Here is a 26,742-nt window from a genome sequence, read left to right as displayed (position 1 = left end):
AAGTTCTAAACTAGCCAAGAGCTAGGATAAGTTAGAGGAACCTCTGTAACATGGTCGTCTTCGTTCTACAACTTAGACACATATTGCCATCTGTAATCCCAGGGCTGTAGCTACCATGGGGCGAGTAAGGCACTCGCCTCAGGTACATCTGAGAGAGAGCGCAGCCTCGCCCCTGTTGCCATGGCGAGCACAGGGCGCCATTGGCAATGGGGGTGTCAGGCGGCTCGGCAGGGAGAAGAGGAGCAGCACAGGCTCCAGCTTCTCCTCAAATCCCCGCTGCTCTCCCCCGCCTGTATGGGCAGAGGACTCTGTGTCCCCAATCTCTTTTTATATTTCAAAAGGAAGATATCAGGGTTCTCTTTAGATCCCTGATATTTCCCCAAAGCCCCTCCAACAGTAAAAAAATAAAATAAAATAGTAATATACATAAATTAAACAAAACACCCCCCCCCCCCCCCCACTTTGTGTTCTATGTACATTGCAAGGATTTAAACCAACTTTGTTGTAGTTTTCTAAAAACTGATTCTTGAATGGGAGGGTCTGGTTCCTGAATGGGAGGGCTAAATTCCTGAATGGGAGGGCCTGATTCCTGAATGGGAGGGTCTGATTCCTGAATGGAGGGCTCTGATTCCTGAATGGAGGGCTCTGATTGCTGTATGGAGGGCTCTGATTGCTGTATTGAGGGCTCTGATTGCTGAATGTGGGTCTGATTGCTGAATGGAGGGCTCTGATTCCTGAATGGAGGGCTCTGATTGCTGTATGGAGGGCTCTGATTGCTGAATGTGGGTCTGATTGCTGAATGGGGGTCTGATTGCTGAATGGGAGGGTCTGATTCCTGAATGGAGGGCTCTGAGTCCTGAATGGAGGGCTCTGATTCCTGAATGGAGGGCTCTGATTCCTGAATTGAGGGCTCTGATTCCTGAATGGGAGGGTCTGATTCCTGAATCAAAGTGCCTTATTCCTGAATGGGAAGGTACAGTTCCAGAATATCAGAATTAATGATGTTTTGCTGGCTTACATGTCTAATGCTTGAGTTTTTTTCTGATAATACAATCAAAGTGTACGTGAAAAAAACCCTTTCACGTACTGAGTGCTGCCTTCTGTCTGCCCATCACTTCCAACAACTCCAGTGTGCTTTGCGTCTCTTTCCCTGCTACTTGATGTGATGCAGTCTCCATTTCTCAAGACTCCATATCCCATCATGCATTGCTTCCAGCAAGCAATTATAATGTTACATTGTTGTAGTTCAGAAGGCTGGCTCTGGGAGAGTGGAGACACCAGGACGTACATACTCACAGGGCTCACAGAGTAAAATTGTGTCAGCACATGGAGGTAGTACATCCTGTGGGCATCTTCAATAAGTAAGTTTACAAACATCTGGATGATATACTGTAGTTATTAGGAGTGGGAAATAACATATGGAAATGCAATATAGAAACACAGATTCATTTTTTGACCATAGATAACCTTATAACCTTACAAATATAATTATGAGTGTATCTGCACTACAAAAAATATATATTTATTTTTACTATAGTACATAGAACTCTGGAACTCTTTACCCTAATCTGTCTGTCTATCTCCCACCTTGACTGCCTTTAGGCGATCCCTAAAGACTCATCTCTTCAGGGAAGCCGATCCCACCACAACCTAACCACTCAACCATCACATTCTCATACAATTCATCCCCACATAGCTACCTCCTCATGTATCACTTCCCCCTCCCTTTTAGATTGTAAGTTGTGCACCGCCATTCTGGAGGCAGGACGCATGACGTCGCATGCCGCACAGTCTGTTGGGCACAATTTTTCGCTCTTGCCTCGGGCTCAAAAGGAGCTAGCTAAGGCTCTGAGTAATCCAACCTACTGTTGTAAAACAACTAGAAGAACTCCGGGAAAAACGTTTTCTAACCTTTGCAGTGGGGTTACCCCCACACTACAAGGGTAAAGTGCTTGTTTTCGTCTAGGTGCTAAAATAAAAAAGGTCATAATCATCCGATCCTCGCAGCTGCCTGGCTGTTAGACCAGTCCTTCTAGCCCGTCTGCCCCTCCGCTCCAGCTGACTAAGGATCCTTGAATCATGCCGTCAAATACACTGTGTGTAGGATGTGAGGGACATACTATCACTGGAGTGTAGGAGCAGACAGGCTGGAGGAGGTACTGTCACAGCTAGCCAACTGCAAGGTTCGGGTGAGTATAACTTTTTTTTTTTATCTTAGCATCTAGACCAAAATGCGCACTTAACCACCCCCCCACTGCAAGGGTTAAAAAAAAAGTTATTTAAGCATTGCAAAAAGAAGCAGCAGCCAGTAATGAGCAGATGTGGAACCCCCATATACATATAATGTAGAATTCCAAATTAAACATAAAAAAATATATATGAAGGTATAATGATAACATTGGCATGAAGCTGATCTCTTTTCCATGCATATCTAAACAAGCACTGGAAATATTTGGCAGGTTACAGCTGGGAATGAGGTATGCATTTTAAAGAAGTTACAGAGCTTTTTATTTATTTAGGAAACACTTATTGGGGCATCTCCTCCAACATGAATGGTATTTATAGTGTCTGTCCTTCTTATGGCTTTCAGTGTGTATAATTTGTGTTTTGATAGATGGTGTCATCCTCTATTACCTGGCTTTGCTAAAATTAAGAAAAACATAGTTATAAAAAATATATATATAAAAGCATGTCATTTTGATTAGATGCAATATGTTTGATTCTCGGTACTAAAGAGGTGGGTCTTGTAAACTGCATTTTCATTATGGTCAGTACTGTATTGTAGCAGGACACTACTCAGCAGTTCTGTAGCATTGCCTTACTCAGAGGATTTCTCATCTAACGGCTAAGCCCCGCCTCCTATTCCAGAAGCCTGCCCTCTTTTTTGAAGTCTTCTAGACACAATAGGGCACCTTGTTGGTTTCTCATGTTTTGCTCAGTATAATTTGGTGTAGTGAACATTTAAAGAAGAACTCCAGGATTTTGAAACATTATCCCTTGCCGTCGGGCTCCCTTACAGTTTTTCTCTATGGGGGAAAATCGATAAGAATTATTCATCCGATCCTCCATCCTGCAGCAATGACTGCTCGCCTCCCTACCCCTCCCCTCTGGCTGTGGTATGTCTCTCGGCATCTTCATGTCCAATAGACCTGTATTAGATATGATGCCATTACGAGTCCTTAGACAACCAGAGCCTGGGGAAGAAGAGGCTGCGGGGACGGGTCTAGCAGCCCCAGGCAGGACTGAGGATCGGGTGAGTATTTGTTCTTTATTTTCACTCCCTAGAGAAAACCAACAGTTAGTTCTTGTAGTGTTGGGGTAGCCCCACTGCAAGAATTAAAGCGGACCTTTACACTCAAAAATCAAATTCTATCAATGCATCCCTCTAATGTAGGATGATTAATAATAACAGACATGTCAGATGATGTAAAATGCTTTCATGTGAAATACTTACACTTGCAGAGCATTCACTTCCTGCTTTGAAAGGGCAAAATTACTTCAGGTTGCCAACGCAGTGCACACTGGAATTGCCTTGTCATCAGCAGAGCATTGCTAGGAAATCTCATCTGTAATCTCACAAGATCTCAGGGAAAGGCGTTTTCCTTCCCTGAGATGATGTGCATGGTCACATGTCCTAGTTACATGTCTAGTCACATGTGCCAGAAATCCAGGTAGTAATAGGAGAGCTAGTAATCTGCCCTAAGTAAATATGGCCGCTGTGAGAAGACTGGGGAAGAAAAGAGAAATCAGGTATGCAAAGAATTCAAAGCCGGCAATTATCTAGAAGTATGTGTCCGTAGATTGTCATCACTAAACATTTCTAAAGGTGTGTTTGTTGTTGATTTAACTTTTTAAATCCTGGAGTTCCGTTTTAAATCCCCTGAATAACGCCCCATTCACACCTATGCATATTGTAATATGCGCGTCTGTCGCGCGACCGTCACGCGTTTTTTTTACCGCGATTCGCGGTAAAAAAGTTGCGCGACCGTCGCACGATTCCAAAGGCTACTTGGCAGTATACAAATGGAAAATGCCCTACAAAACGGACCAATACGCAGCAAAAAACGCTCCGGGACCTTTTCATGCGTGGGCCGTTTTGTAGTGCGTTCGGGACGGGCGGAAATACGGACAGGTGGGAACGATACCATTTACTACAATGCTATTTATTTTTTTGACCGTTTTGTAGAGCGTTCATCGAGCGTAGGACGCGCTACAAAACGGTCAGGTGTGAATGGGGCCTAAGTGAGTTAGTGTTCTTCACAACAAGTTACTAAACAATGGCCATGTATTTATCCAGCAACATCTCTTTGTTGTCTAAGTTCAGAACTGTGGCAAGGCTCTTTAGGCACAGCAGTTTCTTAAAGCGAACAATGTACAGTATACTAGCACATTCTGGCCCACTTACTTTTTAAAGGATCCCCTCCAGAGCTGTGTTGCACGCTTTCCCCTCCAGCGCCAACGCTGCCACCTTCTCCCTGTCCACTTCCGGGTTTGGCATCTTCAGCATTTTGATTGGCTAGCTGGCATAATGTAACTCCTGCATATGCATACGGGAGTTACCTCATCTCTGAATGCCGGGTCTGTGCACTGAGCTGTGCGTGCGTGCGTGCGTAGCTCAGTGCGCAGAAAAAGGAACAATTGCTGACAGGTAGGAGATCTTTTGGCAGAAGATCTTTTTGCACAGTCTCTTCTGCTATATAAAAAAAAACCTGTCAGCAATCTTTCACCAGGTCACTTTACTTCCGCTTTTAAGTGGAACTCCGAGAATGATCTTTTATTAAAAAAAACTTGCATTGGTCCAGCTTGGCTCAATGTAAGTATCCATGTCTGATATCCAGAGGGATGCTGAAAATCATTGCAGCAGCCTATGCTACATACAGTGATAGCCATGGTCTTCCGAGTACTGCTCCAGAGGCTTCTCCGCTCTGTGACCCCATAGGGTCTTTGATGTTGCTTGCTCTGCCATTGAGGATCTTAGTATTTAGGAAAGCCATTGTTTTTTTTTTTGAAAACCAATAATGGCTTTGGCAAATTGTGTCTTGCAATATGCAAAGTATAGTACACATCCTCAGAACGCATGTTCACACCTGTTCCCATCCCACCTACTGAACTTGCTTTATAGTTTTTGTATTTTGTTTTCTTTATAGAGACATAGAGACACATCTGTTCAGAAAATGTCTTACTTGTTTCTTTGATTTTCCATCATATCTCTTATGGTATTCCTGTGCTATTGCCTGGAAAATCATTCTGGATTTGTTTTTCTGTAATGCAACAACAAAAAATACATTTTTAGATTGGAATGAAATGAGATCTTGTCATTGAAAAGTAATATATATGTAGTTATCCCTTACATGAGTTTGGTTCATGGATGCATCCTTGTCTTGTTTCAGTTTCCAGATTTTCCACTTTGACTAGACAATAAAATTAACACGGTTATTGATGCATTGCCATTTTTTTTAAACACGATTTAGTTTACTATTTGATTTAAGTAGAACTAATGAATTCATGTTATGTATATAATATTTGTAGCTTTTGAATTACTTTTAAAATCAAGAGGTCTTTTTATGGAGAATTAGCAGAGCCATGTACCCTGCAAATCACTAAAGGTTTGTTCTGTGCGAGTGGAGGCAAAAATGAACATTTTTACATTTCTTTTCACATCAAATGTATCACTGCACTATGGTCACTAGAAGGAGCCGAGGACCACAGGAAATAAATGCTCCATCTTGAGGCCATAATGTGATATTACATTACAGTCGACCTGAAAAGAAAATGTTTGTTTTGTCTCTATTCACACAGAACAAACCTTCAGAGAATGGACCCCCAAGTGTGAGGCAGTAGTAGTAAGTGCTTCTTTAAAACATAACTGTACTTTTGGTGCATTTAATCTTTTTTATATTTCCCCCCTTTTTCACCTTTAGCATGGGGCAAGCCTCTACATTTATATGAATGGGGATTCTATTGCACATATGCAACCACTTTTTCTGGAGGTGGCTCTGCGACTCTCAGGGGGCTACAGAGTGGAGATCTATAAGGAGAAGGAACGGGTAACATATAGGATTTGGGGGGGACTGTGGAGGGTTGGGTATTTTAAGCATACCAGTATTAAAAGTACAGTGATCCTTTAAAGGCAATGTTTAGTGGTGGTGTATATATTAAAGTAAATATAGTTAACTCCCCGTTATCCGGTGTTCGATCAAATGTTGTGACTACGTTGGAATGTGTGACCGGTGACGTGCTCACACATTTCAATGTAATCCCACCCAGTTTGACAGCGGTGGAATGTGTGACCGCCCATTAGATCAAGCATTCCAAAGCTTTGTCAGCTGTTCCAGGGCAGATCGGCTCACCGCGCATGTGCAGGAGAACCGATCTGCATTACCTCATCTGCCTGGAACAGCTCATCGGTCCTCAAATGTCACTTCTATCTGATTTTGTGAGTGCCGCAGAGGGGGGTGATTCCAGCGAGCGGCGCAGATATCTTTTTAATAGGGCTGGTAATGATAAAAAAATTTGTGTTCGATTAATCGAAATTTTTTAAAATCGATTAATCAATTAATTTTGATTAATTATAACGCACATACAAATCCAACTACATTGGATCTGTATGTGCGTTATTGGCCTATACACATACAGCACAGCAATGAAGTAATAAAATGAACTAGGATCACACTAATCCAGCACGGTATTAATCTCATGTGCCCCACTCAATATGCCCGCCGCTTGAGTGGGGCAACTCAGAATAATGACGTGCTGGATTACTGCGATCCTAGTTCATTGTATTACTTCATTGCTGTGCTGTATGTGTATATAAGCAATTTCAGGGAGGTGCTGTTATATTTGTTTTTTGCGCACATTCATTTACTGCGTTGGGTGGTAGTGCCGCCTCACATATTTGAATGATATTAATGCAGGCTCATGCAGCCAATTTAAGTGAGCAGCTGTAAGGAGGAATGCCCAGTTTTTTAGAGTAATCGAGCACAGACGTCTCTATAGAAAAAAGGCATAGAATTGCTTTGATATATAGTTATAGGGATGCACAGATACTAGTATCGATCCCGATACCGAGTATTTGGGCGAGTAGTCGCCCAAATGCTCCCAAAACCTGATTTTTTTGGTATCAGGAGGCCGGGCGGCAAGTAATTACACACTGCCTGGCTTCCTGATTGGCCGGGAAGCCGGCCCCAATGCTCCCTTGTCACTAGCGAGCATGGAGTCGGCTTCTCGGCCAATCAGGAAGCCGGGCGGCGTGTAATGACTTGCCATCTGGTTTCCTGATTGGTCGAGAAGCTGGCCAATAAAGAAGCGGGGCAGCGAGTCATTACCCAGCGAGCATAGAGCTGGCTAATCAGGAAGCCAGGGGCGAGTCATTACACGGCGCCCAGCTTCCCAGCTGATCAGGAAGCTGGGCGGCGAACCATTACACGCCACCCAGCTTCCTTAATGGGACTTCCAGTATCGGTATTCCTGATAATCCGGGCACACTGCACCAGTACTCCGTATCGGCGAGTACCCCCCAAAAAATATATCGGTACTCAATACCGAAAAACCAGTATCGGTGCATCCCTATATAGTAGGATCGGATATAGAACTTTTTTGTATCTCAGGACAATGGTATAGTTTGACATGTTCAATTAGGCCTGCAGATGAAGGTGATCTAAAGGTTTGAAAGCCTCAGCATATGTTCCATGAATTAGAGAAGGACTTACCCTGTATGCATAGTATGAAAATACTGTAACACAGTATGCAAATAGCAGTGTACAAAGGATAATTAAAGAAGTATTTCCTGCTGTGATGGTTTTGTAATTTTCATCTGCAATGCAAAAGACATTAATTATTGATTTGTTATTTCTGTAGCTTCAATAATGTTCATCTTTCAACGTTTTCTCCCCCAAGCTTTCATCCTTTTTCTGGGTCTGGTACCACATGGCTGTCGCATATTTGGTAACAATCTGACCTCTTTTTAAAATGTATTTGAAGGCAAATTTAAAAATCACTTTAGTCAGATGAATCCTTTGCAGTTAATCTAATTATGCCCCTTTTTTTTAAAATTCTTTAACCAGTTGTGGAAACTGGTCATGCTGCACAATGTTTTTCAACTGTGAAGCACAGTATTGTGGTACCGCCCATTGCAGCGCAGTTAATCGCATTGCGGGTGGGAGCTGCATTTGGGGTCCCATTCAATTGAATGGCAATGCAACGCACCTCCCGCACTGTTGACGCACAGGAGGTGTGTTGAACATTATTGCATGGACCTGGTGTGAACAGGCCCTTGAAGCAACAACAAGTAAAGAAAAAAAGTTTGAGTTTTTGGTATACAGTGTGTCTAAACCAAAAATAAAAATGTAATATATTGCAGCTTAGCAGTTTTTAGGTGTGGTGTCTGCATTAGTTTTCCTTTTTCAGACTTTTTTGCTTTCTTTTTGACCTTACTTACTGCCAGTAACACATTTCCTGCCCTAGGGTGGCAACGCTCCTTCATTGCACTGTATCTATGAAGGGACACAGCTGTCACCCTAGCCTGCCCCTCCCTGATTTGGACTACAAACACCTCCCTCTTGCTTTTTAGCCCACAGAAGATAGTTGAGAAAGCTGATCATATTGTTTGAGATCTCTATCCAATCCACAGGAAGTTGCAAAGACAAAGAAAAACTAATACTGCTATCACATACAAGGACTTGTAAGCTGCAGTATATACAATTTTTGTTCTTGGGTTTGGTAGGCAATTTCGGCACTCCAGCGGTTGTGGAACTATAAGTCCCACAAGGCATTGCAGGATTACCAGAGGCAGAGATATGATAGGATTTGTAGTCTGAGGGTATGTTCACATCAGCAGCCATGCTCAACCACACAGCTACTGGTGTGTGTGTTCCTGATTACTGCCGATGTGCGAGATCGAGCCGCATCGCACTGTTTTTTTGGTTTTTTTTGTAGAACTTTATTGAAATGTCACAAATTACATTTCATTTAGTTTTGTAGCCTCATCACGGTGCAATGTGGTTGTACCACGTCTCGCTGCAATGTGCTTAAAAAAGAAATACTGCATCCCCTCTTTTTTTTTTTTTTTTTAAGAGCATATCACTGGATTGCAGTAGTGTGAACCGAGCCCATCCATGACAAGTCAGTTTACCTGGTCTTGTGTTCAGGCTGCGCTGGAATTTATTCTGTTTACTCCAGCGCAGCCCGAATGCAGATGGTGTGATCCTGCCCTGACCACGGCTGGAGTGCTGAGGTTGCCTACCCTTGGTTTAGATATATTTTAATTCTCATGTTTTGCCACCAGAGGGCATATTTGTTCATCTGGTAACAAAGAAGCCCGGATATGTTTATTTAGCATAGCCCCCAAAAGTTTTAAGATGGTATGTGTGATTGCTCAAATATCTTTACTTTCCCAAGTTATGTTGACTAAAGAAAAAATCATATTTAGACATATTTATCCCTCATTTGTTTACTTGCCTGGCTGGTTTGCATTAACATTGTAGTAAGGAAGTATCTTTGTTGCCCAAAACAACCGGCCAAATGTTTTCCATTTTGTAATTTGCTCTGTAAAAATGGCTGCTATGGGCAACACAGATCTTTTCTCTGCAGGTTTCTTTTTCTCTGGAAACCCATTTTACTTTAACAAACATGGATCCATAGTGACTGAGAGAAAACAGTTACCTAATACCGTCAGGGTGATTCCTTCCCCCAAATTCTGTGCTGTAGGTTGTTGAGAACTGTATGTTATGCCACAAACATATATGCCACTGTCCTGCAGGGTTACATTTCTGATTTCTAGATACAGATAATTGGCATCGGTGCTTGGAATAAAGCGCAAATCATTTCTCTGGGACAGATTTTCATGGCTGGAAGCAAGATATCGAAACCAGTACATATCTTTTCTATTTCTGCAGTATGGGGCTGTAAACTGACATGATAGTTTAATATTATTTCCAAAATTCTCGAATACTTGGTAGTTTTCTTGCTTCACAGTCACCTGACAGCCTTTGACACCTGGGGGTGAAAAGAAACAGAATTCTGTTACATTGGTGAGCTGTGGTAAAGTTGGTCATAGATGGCTGGCTGGCCATGTAAGCGTGAACATCAAATGATCTGTCCTTAAAGGAGAGTCTCTATATTTAGTACTGTTATCCTTATTGGAGTCTGCAAACCCCTGCAAGCCTTCTACTTCCCTGTTATCTCTTCTGCTTAGAATTTATCTGTACATCCCACACGGCACCACACAGACTCCTATTCAAAAATCTTCCAACCAATAAAACTTCAATAAAAATAATTTTTCAAAAAAAAAAAATCTTCCAACCAGGTTCTGATCCTCCAGCATATGTGTGCTGCAGTCTCAGTCAATTCCTATTTAAAAGGGCATTTAAAGCACCTTGCAGTGCCCAGGCACCTGAAAGTTCTGCTTGCTATGGCATACCATTGACACTTTAGTAACTTTTGTGTGTCTACGTGTATTCTGTAAGATCATTGCTGCTGATCGGATGCCACCATTGTGACATCCATGCCCGTCCAGTTTTTAGCTCAATCTTGCGATGAAAAAACCCCCCAGAAATTACCAGACCCCATGTCTGTCTATGGGGAATCGAATGTAAACAGACGTGTCTATATCAGATTACCCCCGATCTGCCACAATCAGGTCTATTGAAATGTAACTCTGATCCCTTTGCTTTTCCTGGCAGATTTGGGGTAATCAGATGTAAATGGATGCACGGCCGTTTAAATTTGGCCTCCCATAGACTAACATTGGATTTCTGATCAAATCCGCCTGAAAAACTGACTGGCAGACCTGACCAGAAAGCCCATCTGAAAGGGCCACAACAGTCCTCATGTGCCAAAGTATGTTTTTGAAAATCTGTGCTTCCAGTCAGTGAAAAGTGAAGATAAGGCTCCATTTACAGCTACGTGTGCACGTACAGACTTTTACATTGGAAGTCCCTGGAAAACCTGAGAAGAAACACATTTTCAGTGTTTTTCAGACGCTCCCATTAAAGTCTATGTGGCAAAAATGCTTGATTTTCCCAGAAAAGAAGATCCTGTACTTTTATGGGCGACGGGTGTTTTATTACAGGCGTTTGAGTGCTAGCAACGTGGAAAACAATGAGATATTTAATGTTGAGCGTTTTGTAGCTTCAAGCTATCAAATGCTCAGCTGTGAATGGGGCCTAAGGCAGAATGATGAGATTTAGATGTATGCCAAATCCAGGGTGCAGGGTCTTGTATCATCGACCACCTTTTTATATTTGTAGTCTGATCTAGAATTGTAGTGTAATACACATCATGCAAAGGTGATGAGATTGTGTCTTTTCCTTTCTTTTAGATACAATGACATTCTTGGACAGCTATTCTTATGGTAAAGCAGAAGTTTTTATTTGTTACAGTGAGCAGTAATGTAATACACACCATGCTAAGATGATAAGATTGCACAATTTCCTTTTTGTGGGATGCAGTTACATTCTTGGATGAAATTGTTATGGTAAAGCAGAAGTGTTGTTATATCTCTTACAGAATGCTGCTTTTTCTGAACTTGCTACTTATTGCAAACAACCCCAGTTTTTGTCTCCTTAATATCTTGAAATGCCAATCCAGGGCTAGTTCACACCAAGTGCGGAGCAGATGCAGAGCAGTTGTTACAGAACGCATTAAAACTGCATCCAATGTATTCCAATGGTATTTTGGGCTCTAGTTCACACCACAGAGTTCATTTCCAGAACATGTGGAAAAACTGCTGCATGCCCCATTTTTTTTCTGCTCTGGAACACACCAAAACGCATGCAAACGCCCTGGAACGCACTAAAAGCCGTAAAACGGCAAGAACGTGGCAAAACACACTGCACTGCATGTACAGAAACTCATGCAGATCTGGTCTGGATTTGGTGTGAACAAGCCCTTAGTAAGACAAAGAAAAATGTCCTGCTTGTCAGGCTGCTTAAAGAAGAGCTCTGGGTAGAAAGTGTATTAACCCTTGCAGTAGGGCTTACCCCCACACTTCAAAGGTTAATGGCTTGTATTTGCCTAGGGAAGGGATGGCCAAACTCCGACCCTCCAGCTGTGGTGAAACAACAAATCCCATGAAGCATCTCTCTCCGGGAGTCATGTCTGTGGCTGTGAAAATCTTGCAGAGCCCCATGGGATTCGTAGTTCCACAGCTGGAGGGCCGCAGTTTGGCCTTCCCTGGCCTAGGGTCAAAAAGAAAGTTATACTCCCCCAATTCTCAGAGCCGACCGGCTCTTAACTCGATCCCTGGAGTGTCTCTCCCCCGCCTCTGCAGCAGTCTAAGAATCCTCAAGTCATTACATTTAATACAGTATATTGGATGTGAGAATGCCGAGGGACATTCCATCATTGCTGCGGAAGAGGAGATGGGCATGAGAGAGCACTGTCACACCGGCTGACTCTGAGCATCAGGGGAGTATAAATCAACACCAGCCTACGGGGAGAAGAACCCCGCAATTCAGGTGAGTGGAGGGAGGTTGCGTTGTGACCATGTTTCTTGCGTATAACACATGTCCAAAACGTAAACATAGACTTTAAGCTAGCCATACACTAATAGATTTCTTTAATTCAGATTAACCAAAAAACAAAAAAAAACAGCACATTCCTCTCAACCTATGGTAAACAGTGTGGATGGACATTTCTCGCGCTGTATTCTGACAGCCGACGCCTGCAGCTGGGTGACAAGGCCACCCACTGTATGGATTTCAGCCAATTCATGGACAGGCTTAAAGGGTTATTCCACTTTCCCAGGCAAGTTTGGGAAAATGGAATTACCCCCACCAATCAGCCCCCTTTAAATCCCCCCCACACGCTGCTCTTACCTGTCAAGGAACGCTCCTTCCTCTCCGTGGCTGCCGGTGTAGGACCCGTACCGAGCACTTGGTATTTTAATGGGGGCAGATTGGTGGGGGTAATTACATTTTCCCAAATTCGCTTGAGAAAGTGGAATTACCCTTCAAGCTGAGTATACACTGGTAGATTTTTGTATGGACGTTCATACCAAAAATCAGACTGCCATCAGAGACTTGAACAATGTCATTAGAAATTTCGTATGATTTTAACATTCAATTTTAGAATGAATGAAAACCACATTCACTGTTGGAATTTCGTTCATTCGAGAAACATTTTCCATCCTGCTCCCTAGCTTTTTTTCAGCACTATGGTCAAAATCGATTGTTGATTTGACTCTATTGTCTATGAGAAAATCAAACAAATATTCAAAAACTATTTTTTTTTCAAACTTCTAATCGTGTATATAGTGTTAGCTGAGTCTTGTGAATCAGTTGGTGACTGTGCTTTGGTAGCTGCTGATCTCGTGTGTTTATTCCAAAGTGATGCAACACAGGAAAGCGCCATTCCTAGCTCATTACCGATATACATTCACAGACAAACGCCATACGGGGAAATTCAACTAAGATCAAGTGTATTTCACTCACTGATTTATTTATTCTGTTGTTTAAAAAGTGTTGTGTGTAGCAATCCGATGTTTGCCTTCATTTTCATAGCTGCACTAGAAAAATGCAATTATTTCTTTGCTTAGTCTTTGCAATTCGACAAATGTTGCTAACAATTCTGTATTTTGTACTGCTCTACAGTGGCTTGCAAATGTATTTTACGCCCTTGGCATTTTTCCTATTTTATTGCATTACCACTTAGAATTAAAATGGATTTTGATTTGGATTTCATGTAATGCACATACACAAAATAGTCCAAAATGATGAAGTGAAATCAAGAAAATTACTTGTTTATAAAAAAATTAATGGAAAAGTGGTGAGTGCATATGTATTCACCCCCTTTGCTGTAAAGCACCTACATGAGATCTGGTGCAACCAATTACCTTCAGAAGTCACATAATTAGAATGCACACAGGTGGTCTTTATTTAAGTGTCACATGGTGTGTGTGTGTGTGTGTGTGTGTATATATGTATGTGTGTGTGTGTATACACACATACATACATATACATATACTCGTACTCGCCCAAATGCTCTGATGCCTAGCAGGAAGCCAGGCAGCGCGTTATTACACGCTGCCCGGTTTCGCGATTGACCGGGAAGCGGCTCCATGCTCTCTCGTCACTTGTGATGAGAGAGTATGGAGCCGACTTCCCGGCCAATCAGGAAGCCGGGCAGCGTGTAATGACACGCTGCCTGGCTCCCTGATTGGTCGTGAGCTCTCCAAACAGGTCAGGGACAAAGTTGTAGAGAAGTACAGATCAGGGTTAGGTTATAAAAAAATAAAAAAAATATTTGAAACTTTGAACATCCCACGGAGCACCATGAAATCCATTATTAAATAATGGAAAGAATATGGCACCATAACAAACATGCCAAGAGAGGGCCGCCCACAAAAACTCACATACCAAGCAAAGGGGGCATTAATCCAAGAGGCCAAAGATAACCCTGAGGGAGCTGCAAAGCTCCACAGTGGAGACGGGAGTATCTGTCCATAGGACCACTTTAAGCCATACATTACACAGAGCTGGCCTTCATGGAAGAGTGGTCAGAAAAAAGCCATGTCTTACTGAAAAAAATAAACATGTTTGCTGTTCACCAAAAAGCATGAGAGACTCCCCAAAAATATGGAAGAAGGTACTCTGGTCACATGAGACTAAAATTAAGCATTGTGGCCCTTGACCGCCTCCCGGCCGGCCATTTTCATAGTATGCTGCAAGCACTATTTTGATCGCACCACACCGGACCACGGGCACAATGTGCCTTTCGATCCTGTGTGTGTGATCGCATTTCGGCCGGAGGGCATGGCTACAGTGCCATTCAATTCAATGGTCTGCCACGCCTCTTCCTGCCCCACAAAAAAGTGATCCGGCCTTAATGCGATGCAGTGCGTTCCAGCCAAAATCAGACCGGAACGCCACTGCATCTGGTGTGAACGTACCCTTACAGATTGCTGTACATCAGCGAAACCCATCCAATTTGAAGGAGCTGAAGCAGTTTTGCCTTGAAGAATGGGCAAAAATCCCAGTGGCTAGATGTGCCAAGCTTATAGAGACGCACCCCAAGAGACTTGCAATGTAATTGCTGCAAAAGGTGGCTCTACAGAGTATTTACACGCCATCGTTTTCTGTTTTTGTGCCTTATTTCTTGTTTGTATTACAATAAAAAATATTTTGCATCTTCAAAGGTCAAAGTGGTAGGCATGTAGTGTAAATCAAATAATACAAACTGCCCCAAAAAAATAAAAATAAAATTCCAGGTGGTAATGCAGCAAAATAGGGAAAATGCCAGGGGGGGATTACTTTTGCAAGCCGCTGTATATCAGGCCAAGGTGTGATCGTGTACTATCAGGCCAAGGTTGTAGATTTAATGGCACATCATGAGCCACAGTTGTGGCCATATCTTGTATGGGCAGTTATATCCAGTTGATGGAGAGATCATTTTGCAATTCTTGTCATTTTTAGTCCCCTGCTCTAGCACCAGCAGTAGACGTTTCTCATATGCACACACAGTATGTCAGTAAGCAATGTAAGGGCCATAGAGAAGTCATTCTTAAATACATTTTGTCCACTGAACCTTTTATGACCACTTTATCAAACCTTTGCAACCCAAATGCTTTGTAGATGCTTCTGTGTCACCAGTGTGAGTGATCTAAAATCCTATTTCAAGTGTCTTTGCTTTATAATCCCTATCGTGAATCTTTACATTTCTGAAAGTCACTGACTTTGTGTCCCCCCTGAGGGATGAACTTCCAGTGGAAGTTGATAGCCAATAAATGTATCCTCCTCACAATGAAGGCTGAGAAAGCAAAAGGTTCCATGAAAAGGCAATGGTTGCGCATGGTGCCACATTTCAGTGAAGTGTTACTCATACATTAATATACTTTGCTCAAGAAAGTTGTAGGGCAGCTCTGGACTGTAGTTTTTTTTTTTCTAGTTCTGTCCACATATGTTCTCCCACATACATGTTTTTTTCTATAATCCTAAATAGATACTTCCCACGCAGCCTACTTAGATATGTTCACTAAACACACAAATTACACCTGCATCTGCCTGTCTTGCTTGGCGCTTTTCATACGTAATTTTTTTATGTGCGCATGAACCTTTCTCCGTTCACATAGTGCTGATGCACTGATGTCTTTTTCTGAACATGCTACAGTTCTCTTCATTGCTTTCTAGGGTAGTGGTGCATGTGCATCAGTGAACAAGAAGATCATGGAGCATGCTCAGAGTGCCAGCAGCATAGCTAGGGTCACACTGAGTATGCAGGCTCTGTGATACAAACGTCATTTACATGGAGCATAATGCGAAGGATAATGAGGAGCACTCTGCCAGGAGCATGCAGGGCACATTGGGCATTCTACAAAGGACATAATGAGCACATGTGGCATCTTTCTAGAGACATGTTAAGCATACAAGACATTTTGCTAGGGAGATGATAAACATATGAAGCACTTTGTTGGCCACATGTTAAGCCACTGTCAGGGTTACACTGGTTACAAGAACACTGCCAGGGTTATACTGGTTACAAGACTCATGGTGTTCTCTGCCTGGGACATGCTAACCACATAAAGAACTCCGCTGATTATCTGCACTAGAGCATAGTGGGTATTAGTGCCGGGGTGCTCTCCATATTAGACACTCAGGGGTCTATTCACGAAGCTGCCAAGATCTGAAGTGAAGTGAGCCGAACACTGTTCGGCTATTCACTTCAGGCTGGTACGGCTAATTTCAGCCATACATCGGCTGAAATCAGCCGTACATCGGCTTGCTTCGTGTGTGCCGGGAGCATGAGACTCCCGGGGCGCCAGGGAGAGTTTGCTGTTTGGAGATCAGTGTCCCTGGTTAGCAGGTAACCAGGGACGCTGATCTCACTGATCTCACTGATCTCACTGCAAGTGGCTGGAGCCAGCCGTAAGATCACGGCTGGCTCCGCCCAGCTGTCAGAAGCAGGCCGAGCATATGCGTTCGGCTCGGCTGAGCCGCTCGGCCATGATCAGGAGCTGTACGGGCTATTGTGAATAGCCCGTACAGCACCCCTTCGGTTCTACTGAACCGAAGGGGTCCTGGAGCCGAAGCTAGCCGAAGGATCGGCCGAAGCTACGGCCAGATCCTTCGGCAGCTTTGTGAATAGACCCCTCAGCCTGGGAAATGCTGTACACAAAGGACAGGCTCACCATATTGGACACTTTACCAGGCACCATCTGACCAGTTCGCATTCTTTCTTAGATACATTGTAAGCATATAAATAATTGTTCTGGAAACTACTAAGCACTAGTAACCCTCTGTAAGGGACATGCTAAGACATGCTTACATTGTTACCAGAGATGTGTTCTGGCATAGGATTTGTACTGCTAGTGGTTTTTTTATTTACATCTTGTCAACGTTTCTGCTGTTCTACATACAGGCTTTCTTTTACTTGTTATATAACAAGTTTAACACATTCCAATCACACATCTGTCATTCATAAGAAAAGTTCCTTTATTAGCATCCATGCATTTAAAAAGATCTAAAATAACATGCCAATGTTCTAACAGCTTATAAACCACATTTAAATGTATCACTGGTTGTGAGCTACCCCACATATTGTATCAGCTGGTAACTATAGCTTGACTTTCATGTGTTTCAAAGATATATATATATATATATAGACAACTACAGAACCCTTACCGAAAAGCTTATGAGCCACTTTAAAAGTTATCACTGCTCCAAAAATGTTCTCCTATGTAATCATTTGGACTTTTAGTTCAGATTGGGGTAACCTGTAGCTCAAACAACCTAATCTGCTTGTTTTTCGGACGCTTTGAAAAAAAGTTAAGACTAGTTCTTCCATTGCGCATTCTCATTTTTCTGTATAAAAGGGAATAATTGAAGATCAGTTTGTCCCTGCTCTGGGATTAGTTTCCAAGTTCAATCATTTAGGCCATAGAGAAAAAAAAAAAGGCACAAACTGATGTTAAGCGGTTTATAAGCAGTCTTATAATACATTACTTATATCTCAAAAGATAATCTTAACAAGCAGAAACTAGTTCCTGTATTGCAATGGGTGAAGACGTAAATAACTTTAAGTATTGCATGTCATTAGAGGTGTTTTCCATTCCCAGGTAATGGTTTAAAAGATGATTTAAATGTTTTAAATGGAAAACACAAACCGTTCCAAAGAATAGTGCTTTAGTACACTTTGGTAGTCAGGTCATGAAAAGCTAAAATGTCATTGGTTGCTATAGGTTAGTGAACTTTTTGCATGTAGTCATTGCATTTTGTAGTTCATTATTAAATAAGCAGAAATGTATGGGTATGTACTTACCACACTGGTAGTATAGAAGGATGATCTTTAGAAAAAGCAGTCTACGTAGTCCTGGCTTGTCCATCTCTTATCTGACTTGATTCTGCTGGGTTGAAGGAGGAAGTGAATCTGAAAAAAATCGAGCATGATGGACACTTGGTGTTGGGACACTTCCTGGTTGCGTCGAGAACATAAATGTCATTTTTGATGTCCTACTTCTCTATTGAACAAAGAAGCAGATCACCAGCACTCAATAGTAAAGTTGCATATGTCCTTTTTATTGGACAAAGACGTCACAGTGATCCCTTCCTCAAGGCAGAAACACGTCTTTCTGCCTTGAGGAAGGGATCACTGTTACGTCTTTGTCCAATAAAAAGGACATATGCAACTTTACTATTGAGTGCTGGTTATCTGCTTCTTTGTTCTGTGTTTGCACGGCGCCATCCGTGGTTATCACTGCGAGCACCATTTTTATTTATTGGCCGGGACTGCTGCAAGGTGTGCGGAGGGCTCGTCCATCGACCTACTACTTCTCTATTGTTCTGAAAGACAGAATTGAGGCCCCTGATTTTAATAGGACATACTGATATACTGTAGATGTAATATATAACAGTTGCCAATCATCTACTTCTGGAACTGTGCAATAATGCTCTCTAACTCAACACACATTTTCCAGCATTTACTGAAACATGCACAAATTATAAATCCAAATTGGCTACTGGAATTAGAATTGGTCTCCACTGGCTTTTGAGATTTGTTAATATATACGTGAGATAGTTTGTTTGTTTTTGTCTCCTAATAAAAAAACAGTTAGGAAGTGTTAAATACGTATTCTAGCTTAGGAATATGCACAACACCTTCCCCGGACTATATTTCTACATCCATAAAATAAATCTACTCTAAGGAATGCTGCCTATCCTACCTACTACCTTTTTTTTTTTTTTTTAAGAAGTTTCCCACTTATGCCTATTGGGGTCTCTCCTCCAACTTTAGAGCATTGCAATAGGCACTGAAATTGGTGATGGTGTTTTCAAACCACTTACTTCTCTATATCACAGTTCCCAATTTTTCTGTAACCTGTATAATATGATTGGTTTTCTGGATATGCTGTCAACTTGGATAATACCAAAGACAAATCTTTACATAGGAAGACTTGGCCAGCCTGATAATGCAAAAGAAATAAGTTCCTTCCATCGCTGAAATATTATTGCTTTCTTCAAAGTTATTTTATGTCTGTGCGATGTTTGATCACATTTATTGGAATCTGACTGGATTTACTAATTGGATATAGTGCAAATCCAGAGTCTAAAGCAGGGGTCTCAAAGTACCGGCCCGCAGGCAAATTGCGGCCTGCGAACCGGTACTATGTGGCCCAGAGCCAGCTGACAAGTCAGGTACACGGTCACGGACCGTGTACCTGACTTGCATGAGCAGCTACACGGTCTGCATCTCTGTCAGATGTGCTCTGCTCCTTTCGTCCGGAGCTCCAGCCGAAAGGATGGATTAGTAAGGTCTGCATCAGACCTTACTAATCATCACCAGGGAATGATGTGTCTCCACCCTGCAAAAATGTAAGCAGGAGAGGGGGCTATTAGTTCTATTTTTGTGTGTGCGGGGAGGGGGGAGTATTAGGCTCCATTCACACCTATGTTTTAGTTGCAATTTGGGATTTCTTTGTCAGGAACTTGCGATTTCCTGCAGCAGGAATCCCTAATGTGGCGTTTACATGCCGCAGTTGTCAACCGTTCAAGTTAATGATCAGGTGACAGCCGCTGCATGTAAACGCCTGCACATATCACATACAATTGCATGTGGTTAGTAATCATTCTCCCTGAACGCATTAATCGTGCATCCAGGTATAATGATTGATTTCTAACCACATGTAATCATATCACATACGATTACATGCGGTGTGCAGGCGTTTACATGCAGTGGCTGTCACCAGGTCATTAACTTGAATGGGTGACAGCTGCTGCATTTAAATGCCACATTAGGGATTTCTGCTGTAGGAATCCCCAATCGCACCTACACTTACAGGTGTGAATGGGGCCTTATTGTGTGTAAATTAATGTTTGTAATTCTGGTTGTGGGGGGTTGTGCATATTTCCGTTTGTGTATTTCTATGTGTGCGTATCTCTGTGTGTGTGAAGTATGAAATTTGGCAAGTGGCCCCCATGGGAGAAAAAAAAATGTGTCCAGTCGATCTTACCATGATTGACTCAACTAATTTTATTCAAAAGCCCTACAAAAGGTCACCCAGACCTGCTACTTGAATGGAATCCCAGACATATAAAGCATGTTCCTAGCACATGGGCATTGCAGTATGTATCTTTTTTTTCCCCAAACGGAAATCATATTCATTGGTAGAATTTTGTTGATTCAGATAAACAAGTAAAATGTTCCATCTTGCTACTTCGATTTTCCTTGTCATTGGTTGAAAATGAACACTGATTAGACCCCAGTAGCCATCAAAAAATCTAACAAACGTTCAGAAAATGAGTTTCGAACAAAAATCTACTAATGTTTGACCAGCTTTAGGCGATATGACAAAACTAAGAGATCTAGAACAAACTGAGCAGTTGATGGTGAATGAAACTTTTATTCAAAGTACTATTAATTAAACTTATACATTGCATTTAAAATAACGCAGTGTCAAAAGCACTTGTCTGAAGTGTTAGTCTCATGCTGTGCGCCACACCTTTGCATGCATTTAAAATGGAATAAATGGCTTGCCCTATTTTTTGCGTTTGCAGTTAAACGCAACGCTGGCTAAGTTTTGCCACGCGTTCGATCGCACTGCGGGCGGGCGTGGAAGCGGTGCCATTGAATACAATGCACCGCCACGCCCCCTCCCACCCCAAAACGCAAGGGAGAAGTTTCACAGCGATCGCAGTGCGTTTCAGCAGCTACCGCTCTGGAACGCACACGCTTTCGGTGTGAACAAGCCCTCAGGATACAGCACCAATCACATTAGTTACCTGTGAAGACTTGTGTCCCACCTCCAGGATGCTGCTTTGTGACAAAATCTTTCCTTTATGCCGCTGGATACACCCCAGAGAGACTTCTGATGTTCTCATGCTCTGGGGTTTAACACCAGCGACTATCAATGTGACAGTTGTGTTGCACGCCTGCTGCTTTTTCCATTCTAGAGTTCATACTATGATAATTCCACAGTACGCCACACTTGGTGAATGGGCTGGGCAGATACTGTCAGTCATCTGCTCCTCCTCCATTCACAAAGCATGTTGCATTGTGGAATAATAGCACAAGCTCTATGAATGGATAAGGGGACAGGAAGGGGAGGACGAGCTGCGTATTTTAATTTCTACTTGTTTGTAAAGGGATAAAACCTGGGGAAATGTGCATGCTCTGCAGAGATGTACTACATATGTTTTCTTTATTTTGCCTTGACATATGCTTTAATAAGATTTTCTCTTTTATCAGACCATTAGTTAGGGGAACTGTCTGGAAGAAACCCAGACAGAAATATAAACCCATTTTGTTTCTAGTAAAGTAGGGAAAGGCTACCTATTAAACCCACCCAGCATAAACTAGAGAAGGAACAAGCTGCCCAGTGATGGCATTGCAAACCCCATGCTATGGACAAAAGAACAGTGGCTCACTCTTCCTGGGTGTCACTGTCTTCCATCCTAATGAGCATTTATTAGGGTAGGGATACCAGTGTACTGACGTGTTCACTTTGCTTATAAAAACATGGGAGATACTTGAAAGATTGATTTATTTTATTTTTTTTGGTCATGTTTCCGCACAGGTGGGAAGTGGGAGAAGCCAGCAGAGATGATGCAGGTGAATGGAACCATGTGGGAAGAACAAGTGAACAGCCTGGCTGATGTATTTGAGGAAGCCGGATTTGTTGTGGAGGCCTTTACCCGACTTCCGTATTTATGCGAAGGAGACATGTACAATGACTATTATGTTCTGGATGATGTTGTCTTTGTTCTTCGGCCTGTGTAGACCCAACAGCTGGAAAACGAAAGGACCCTCAATGTTCCTACTGAGCCAGAATGTTGAAAAAGACTTTTGTAGGAACGTAAGAACTAATTCAAGGACAGCTTTTTACTGTATGTGCAACAGAACCATGCGTGTAATGCATATATATAAGTGTTGTATGTTTGTGTGTGTTTCTGTATATACAGAATTTCAGACAGGAAACCTTTTTTAACCAAATCAACCGTGCTACCTTTTCAACAAAATGTGAACATATTTTTATGTGACTGAGATATTGTGTGCTGATGAAAAAATGTAGAAAAAAACAAATCTTGTGCCATAAAGTGTTTGTTTAAAGGGTTACTAAGCCTAAGACACCACCTGACTTCTAAAGATAACCAACTGAAGCACCTCTGTCATTGTCACCAGGACTCCATGATGAACCCTCCATGGCACCGTTGTGTCTGACCTCATAGAGTGGGTACATACTGAGTATTTCTACTCCTGCCTGAAGTCCACACCTGCCTTCAGGACTAACTAAGGCCATGGCCAGGGAAACTTGCCAGACTCCTGGGTGCAAATCACAAACTATTAAAGCCATTAAATGGGCATGACAGCCAAGCAACTTTCAGGAAATCCGCAATGGCAACCTCTGAATCTTTACTGTAACAAATATGTCATTGCTGTCCTTGCAAAGGTGCTAACTCCCAAACTGTCATCTTTATCCCCACTTAACGAGTCACTGACAGGAAATAAGTATCCAGGACAGATATCCCAACACTGGCTGCATTCTTATTAAAGGTAAATGACTCATTCAAGTAAAAAGAATTGACTGTTGTGAGGACGGGGGAAATCTTCCAATGAGGCAATCTCCACACTTTCACTTTCTGTTATGTCATTGGGACAGGAAGTGAAGGGAAATCGTCCCAATGGACACCCACAGCAAAGACAAGAAATAGATCCAACAGTTCGAACCATTCTTTACCCGGTCTAAAACGAAATAAAAGGTTTTGTACCTTTTAGTACTGAAACAATGAGAAGGTTGCAGCTTCAGAAACAAATAAAAGAACGATATGACGAGGAATTTCCTTTTAGTAATGACGTTTTTACATTGCTGATACAGCTTTTCAAACCTTTCAGTCACAATGATATATTGTAACACAGCCGTACGGGTAGGCTGTGGGAAACACTGCAGTCTGTGGAGAGACTTAAATGACACAGAGAGCAGGACTGCTATGCTACTGCATTGCATACAGTCTGTTCATTCTGAGTTTGTCTTGGTGCACTCCGGGAAAATGTTGAAAATCCCGTAAAGAAAAAAACAATCTTTTTCTGCCATGGTTTATATATATATATATGTTTCATATTCATTCCTCCATATTATTCTAGAGACACTGTCAGATAGCGTCTTTAATCATAGTTGTGATGCTGTCTGCATTGCTATTATTTCACCCTGTTATATTTATTGTCTTATAGAGACCATCAGTTATGAGATGATACCTATGTTATGTCTAAAACCCAAATATACTCTGTGTATACAAGTATATTTGGGTTTTATTCAGGGCTTGTTCACACCAGATCTGCATGAGTTTCTGCACATTTGTGCCGCATTCCGGGCTTTCAGTGCGTTCAATGGCGTTTGCATGTGTTTTTGATGCGTTTGCATGCGTTTTGGAGCCTTCCAGAGCAGAAAAATAGGGCCTGCTGCAGTTTTTCCACATGCTCTGGAACTGAACGCTGTGGTGTGAACCAGAGTCCAAAATACCATTGGAATACATTGGATGCATTTTTGATGCATTCTGTAACTGCTCTGCATCTGCTCCGCACTTGGTGTGAACAAGCCCTCACCCTATTAATCATTTTTACATTGGATTATGTTCTTTTGATGATAATGTAAAGACATAAGGCTATACTGATATTTCTACATCCAATAATATTTTGTGATGCTACGGCCAGCCTATCATTTTACATTAGCCATATCGGAGCAGAGAGAGTCTTACTCTAGTGTCTTCCTATGGGCTATATTTAATAAGCAGCAAATGATTGGTTTGATGGGCGCTTGCAATATTTGTAAATCAAATCACTGTTACGTGTTTGCCTGATTTGATGCTGATTGCTACACGTATGGAATTTCAATTCCTCAACGGGAAATTATCTTAGTATCATTCACTGAGTCTGAGCTGTTTTTTTGGCATTTGCGGCCTAGATTTGGTATATAGTTGATATGCCTGACACACGCTGCAAGGGTTAAATGCTTATTAAATCTAGGGGCAGGTGAAGGGTCTCTATTACTTACCTTAACCCCCACTCTGCTCTCCTCTCTGACACTTTGGGCTGAAGGCAGTCCCTCGGCATCAGCCCTTCATGTGTGTGACCGCCGCGGCGAGATCGGTCACTCTGATGGAAGGTGCCTGCTAGAGAAAAGCAAAAGGTAATTACTCCTTTTTCTTTTCTTTTCTGCAAATCGCAGTTAACCCTTGCAGTGTGGGGGTCCCCAGTTTTCACTTGTGCCTGGAGTCTGGCTTTAAATACGCTTCTCTCTCCTGCACACTAGCATCTAGCACTGTGAAAATGAGAACTGAAATCCTTATTTGCATTTGTCCTTAGTGTATATCTTTCCCGAATGTCTGAGTACAGCTGCCCATACACTATGTGAATTTTGGCTGGTTCTTGATGAAATTCGCACAGTGGCTGATCCTGTCGGCAACCTTTCGACTGGCGTCCCTTGATCAGCTGATCAAAGGAGTCGGTTGGAAAATCTTTAAACAAACAGAGCCGGCAGGCAATGAGCTGCCAGCTCTGTTCGGGTATTCTGACAGCGGCCGGTGGCAGCTGTCGGAAGACAATGAAGACAGCGGGAGATTCCTCGATCTAGAGGTATCTGTTGTTATTTTTATTTTCTTTGTTCGGCACGCAGGATAGATGAAGAAAATATTAGTGTATGTCCAGCTTTAATCTAGGCTATAGAATTGCCTGCTTATAATAGTGTAATGCTCTGGACTACAAATCCCAGAGAAGTAAAGCTTATCTCAAGGATGAGCCCAGCTGTAAAGCTTGGCAAAACTTTAATTTCTATTTGTTGTCTGTAGTCCAGAGCATTACAAATAGCTATATCCCTAAGTGTTTATTCAACAGTAGATGAGGGCATCAGTGGTGTGTCAGCAAATCCCCATCCCGTATATTTTTAGTTTGATCTCATCTGCTCTTTATCTTCTTTAGCTCTGATAACTTTCTGAAACTGTCTGGAAATGATATCCATCGCTGTCATGTTTAAACCAAGTTGCATTTTAGGTCACTGGCTTTTTTAATGAAAAAGAAATCGACTATTGCAATAAACAGTCAACATAGGAAAAACAACTGTGAAATGTCAGCCTGTTCATTGTGATCAAACTTGTTGATTTTCTAGTGAAAAGCACGTCTTTTAACCATGACAATAAAGAGTCCTAAGTCTGGAATTTAAATTTTGGTTATTAAAATGATTTAAAAAAAAAAAGCTAATGTGTTCTGTTTATTTTGTTGCAATACAAAACTTTAAATGGGGAAGTGGTCTAAACCATGGCGATGACATGACGGCAAAACTGTATAGGAGCCAAGTCTCATTTAATAAAGAAGTATGTGTGTGTATTTATATATATATAATGTGTATAACAAAAACAAAACGGAGTATTGTAGTATGCGATGATACCTTTCTTATTGGACTAACAAAATATATAACCTCTCTTCTTCAGGTCAGAAGCAATACTAATCAACATGACAACGTTTACCACTTAAAGCAAGAGAAAGTTGTTAGGGAGGGGGGGTGAGTGGGGTGTCATAAATGTTGGACCTGGGAGTAAAGAATGTATCCTGATAACTAGAACACAGAACAAATAAACATAGGATGACCAATAAATCCTGCACAGATCAGGGATATACAACATACATGAATATTATTATGTTCTGTATATTCCTAAAAAGTTCTGGTAGTGTGTAAGAAAACCAGAATCCACATTAGGTCCCTCCTTTATGGAATTGAAATGTAAAATCATTTCTATTTCAAATGTTTTTCTTTCATGAGAGTTTCTAAAATTCCCTTTCAGTACTTTAATATTGAGGTTTTGGATGGAGTGATCTTTCTGGGAGAAGTGATGTCCTACTGGAGTGCAATATTCATTTTCTTTGTGGTTATTGATCGAGCTCCTGTGTAGGTTCATCCTGACATGCAGCTTAAGGCCAGTTTGCCCAATGTAACAACCTTTGTCACATGCTGAACACTGTATCATGTACACCACGTTGGCAGATCTACATGAGTATGACCCCTTAATGGTGTACGTTTTTGTTATATGTGGTATATATATATATATGACAACATGGTGATTAACTTTGCAGCCCTCGTGATCTGCACATTGTTCAAGACCACTGAATTGGAGAGCCATCCAACCTATCTTTCAGAGAAAGAAGCTGAGATGGATGTTTTCACTTTGCCACTATGCAAATCGGTCTTTTCTTGTTCTTTCCCCAGTGACATTACTCTCCAGCAGTGGTGTCACAAGGGGGGGGGGGGGGGGACGCACATGCCCCCGC

General features: G+C 42.0%; 1 protein-coding gene across 2 annotated transcripts in view; it reads left to right on the top strand.

The window, feature by feature from the left end:
• The window catches only part of METTL9 (methyltransferase like 9), a 42,358-nt gene extending 20,134 nt beyond the window's left edge, over positions 1-22,224 (top strand). Inside the window, exons 5-6 of one of the 2 annotated variants that reach the window (XM_018567578.1) lie at positions 10,045-10,047; positions 22,004-22,224. In XM_018567578.1, the coding sequence (XP_018423080.1) occupies positions 10,045-10,047; positions 22,004-22,206 (206 nt within the window). In that variant the 3' untranslated portion in view covers positions 22,207-22,224. The remainder of the gene's footprint in view (positions 1-10,044; positions 10,048-22,003) is intronic. The other variant, XM_018567496.1, reaches the window with a different exon arrangement.
• The last annotated feature ends 4,518 nt before the right edge of the window (positions 22,225-26,742 follow it).

This window comes from Nanorana parkeri, unplaced genomic scaffold (genome assembly GCF_000935625.1).
Source record: "Nanorana parkeri isolate BGI_ZX_2015 unplaced genomic scaffold, ASM93562v1 scaffold3, whole genome shotgun sequence".
NCBI classification, from domain to species: Eukaryota; Metazoa; Chordata; class Amphibia; order Anura; family Dicroglossidae; genus Nanorana; species Nanorana parkeri.
This window is presented reverse-complemented; position numbering and strand designations above follow the sequence as displayed.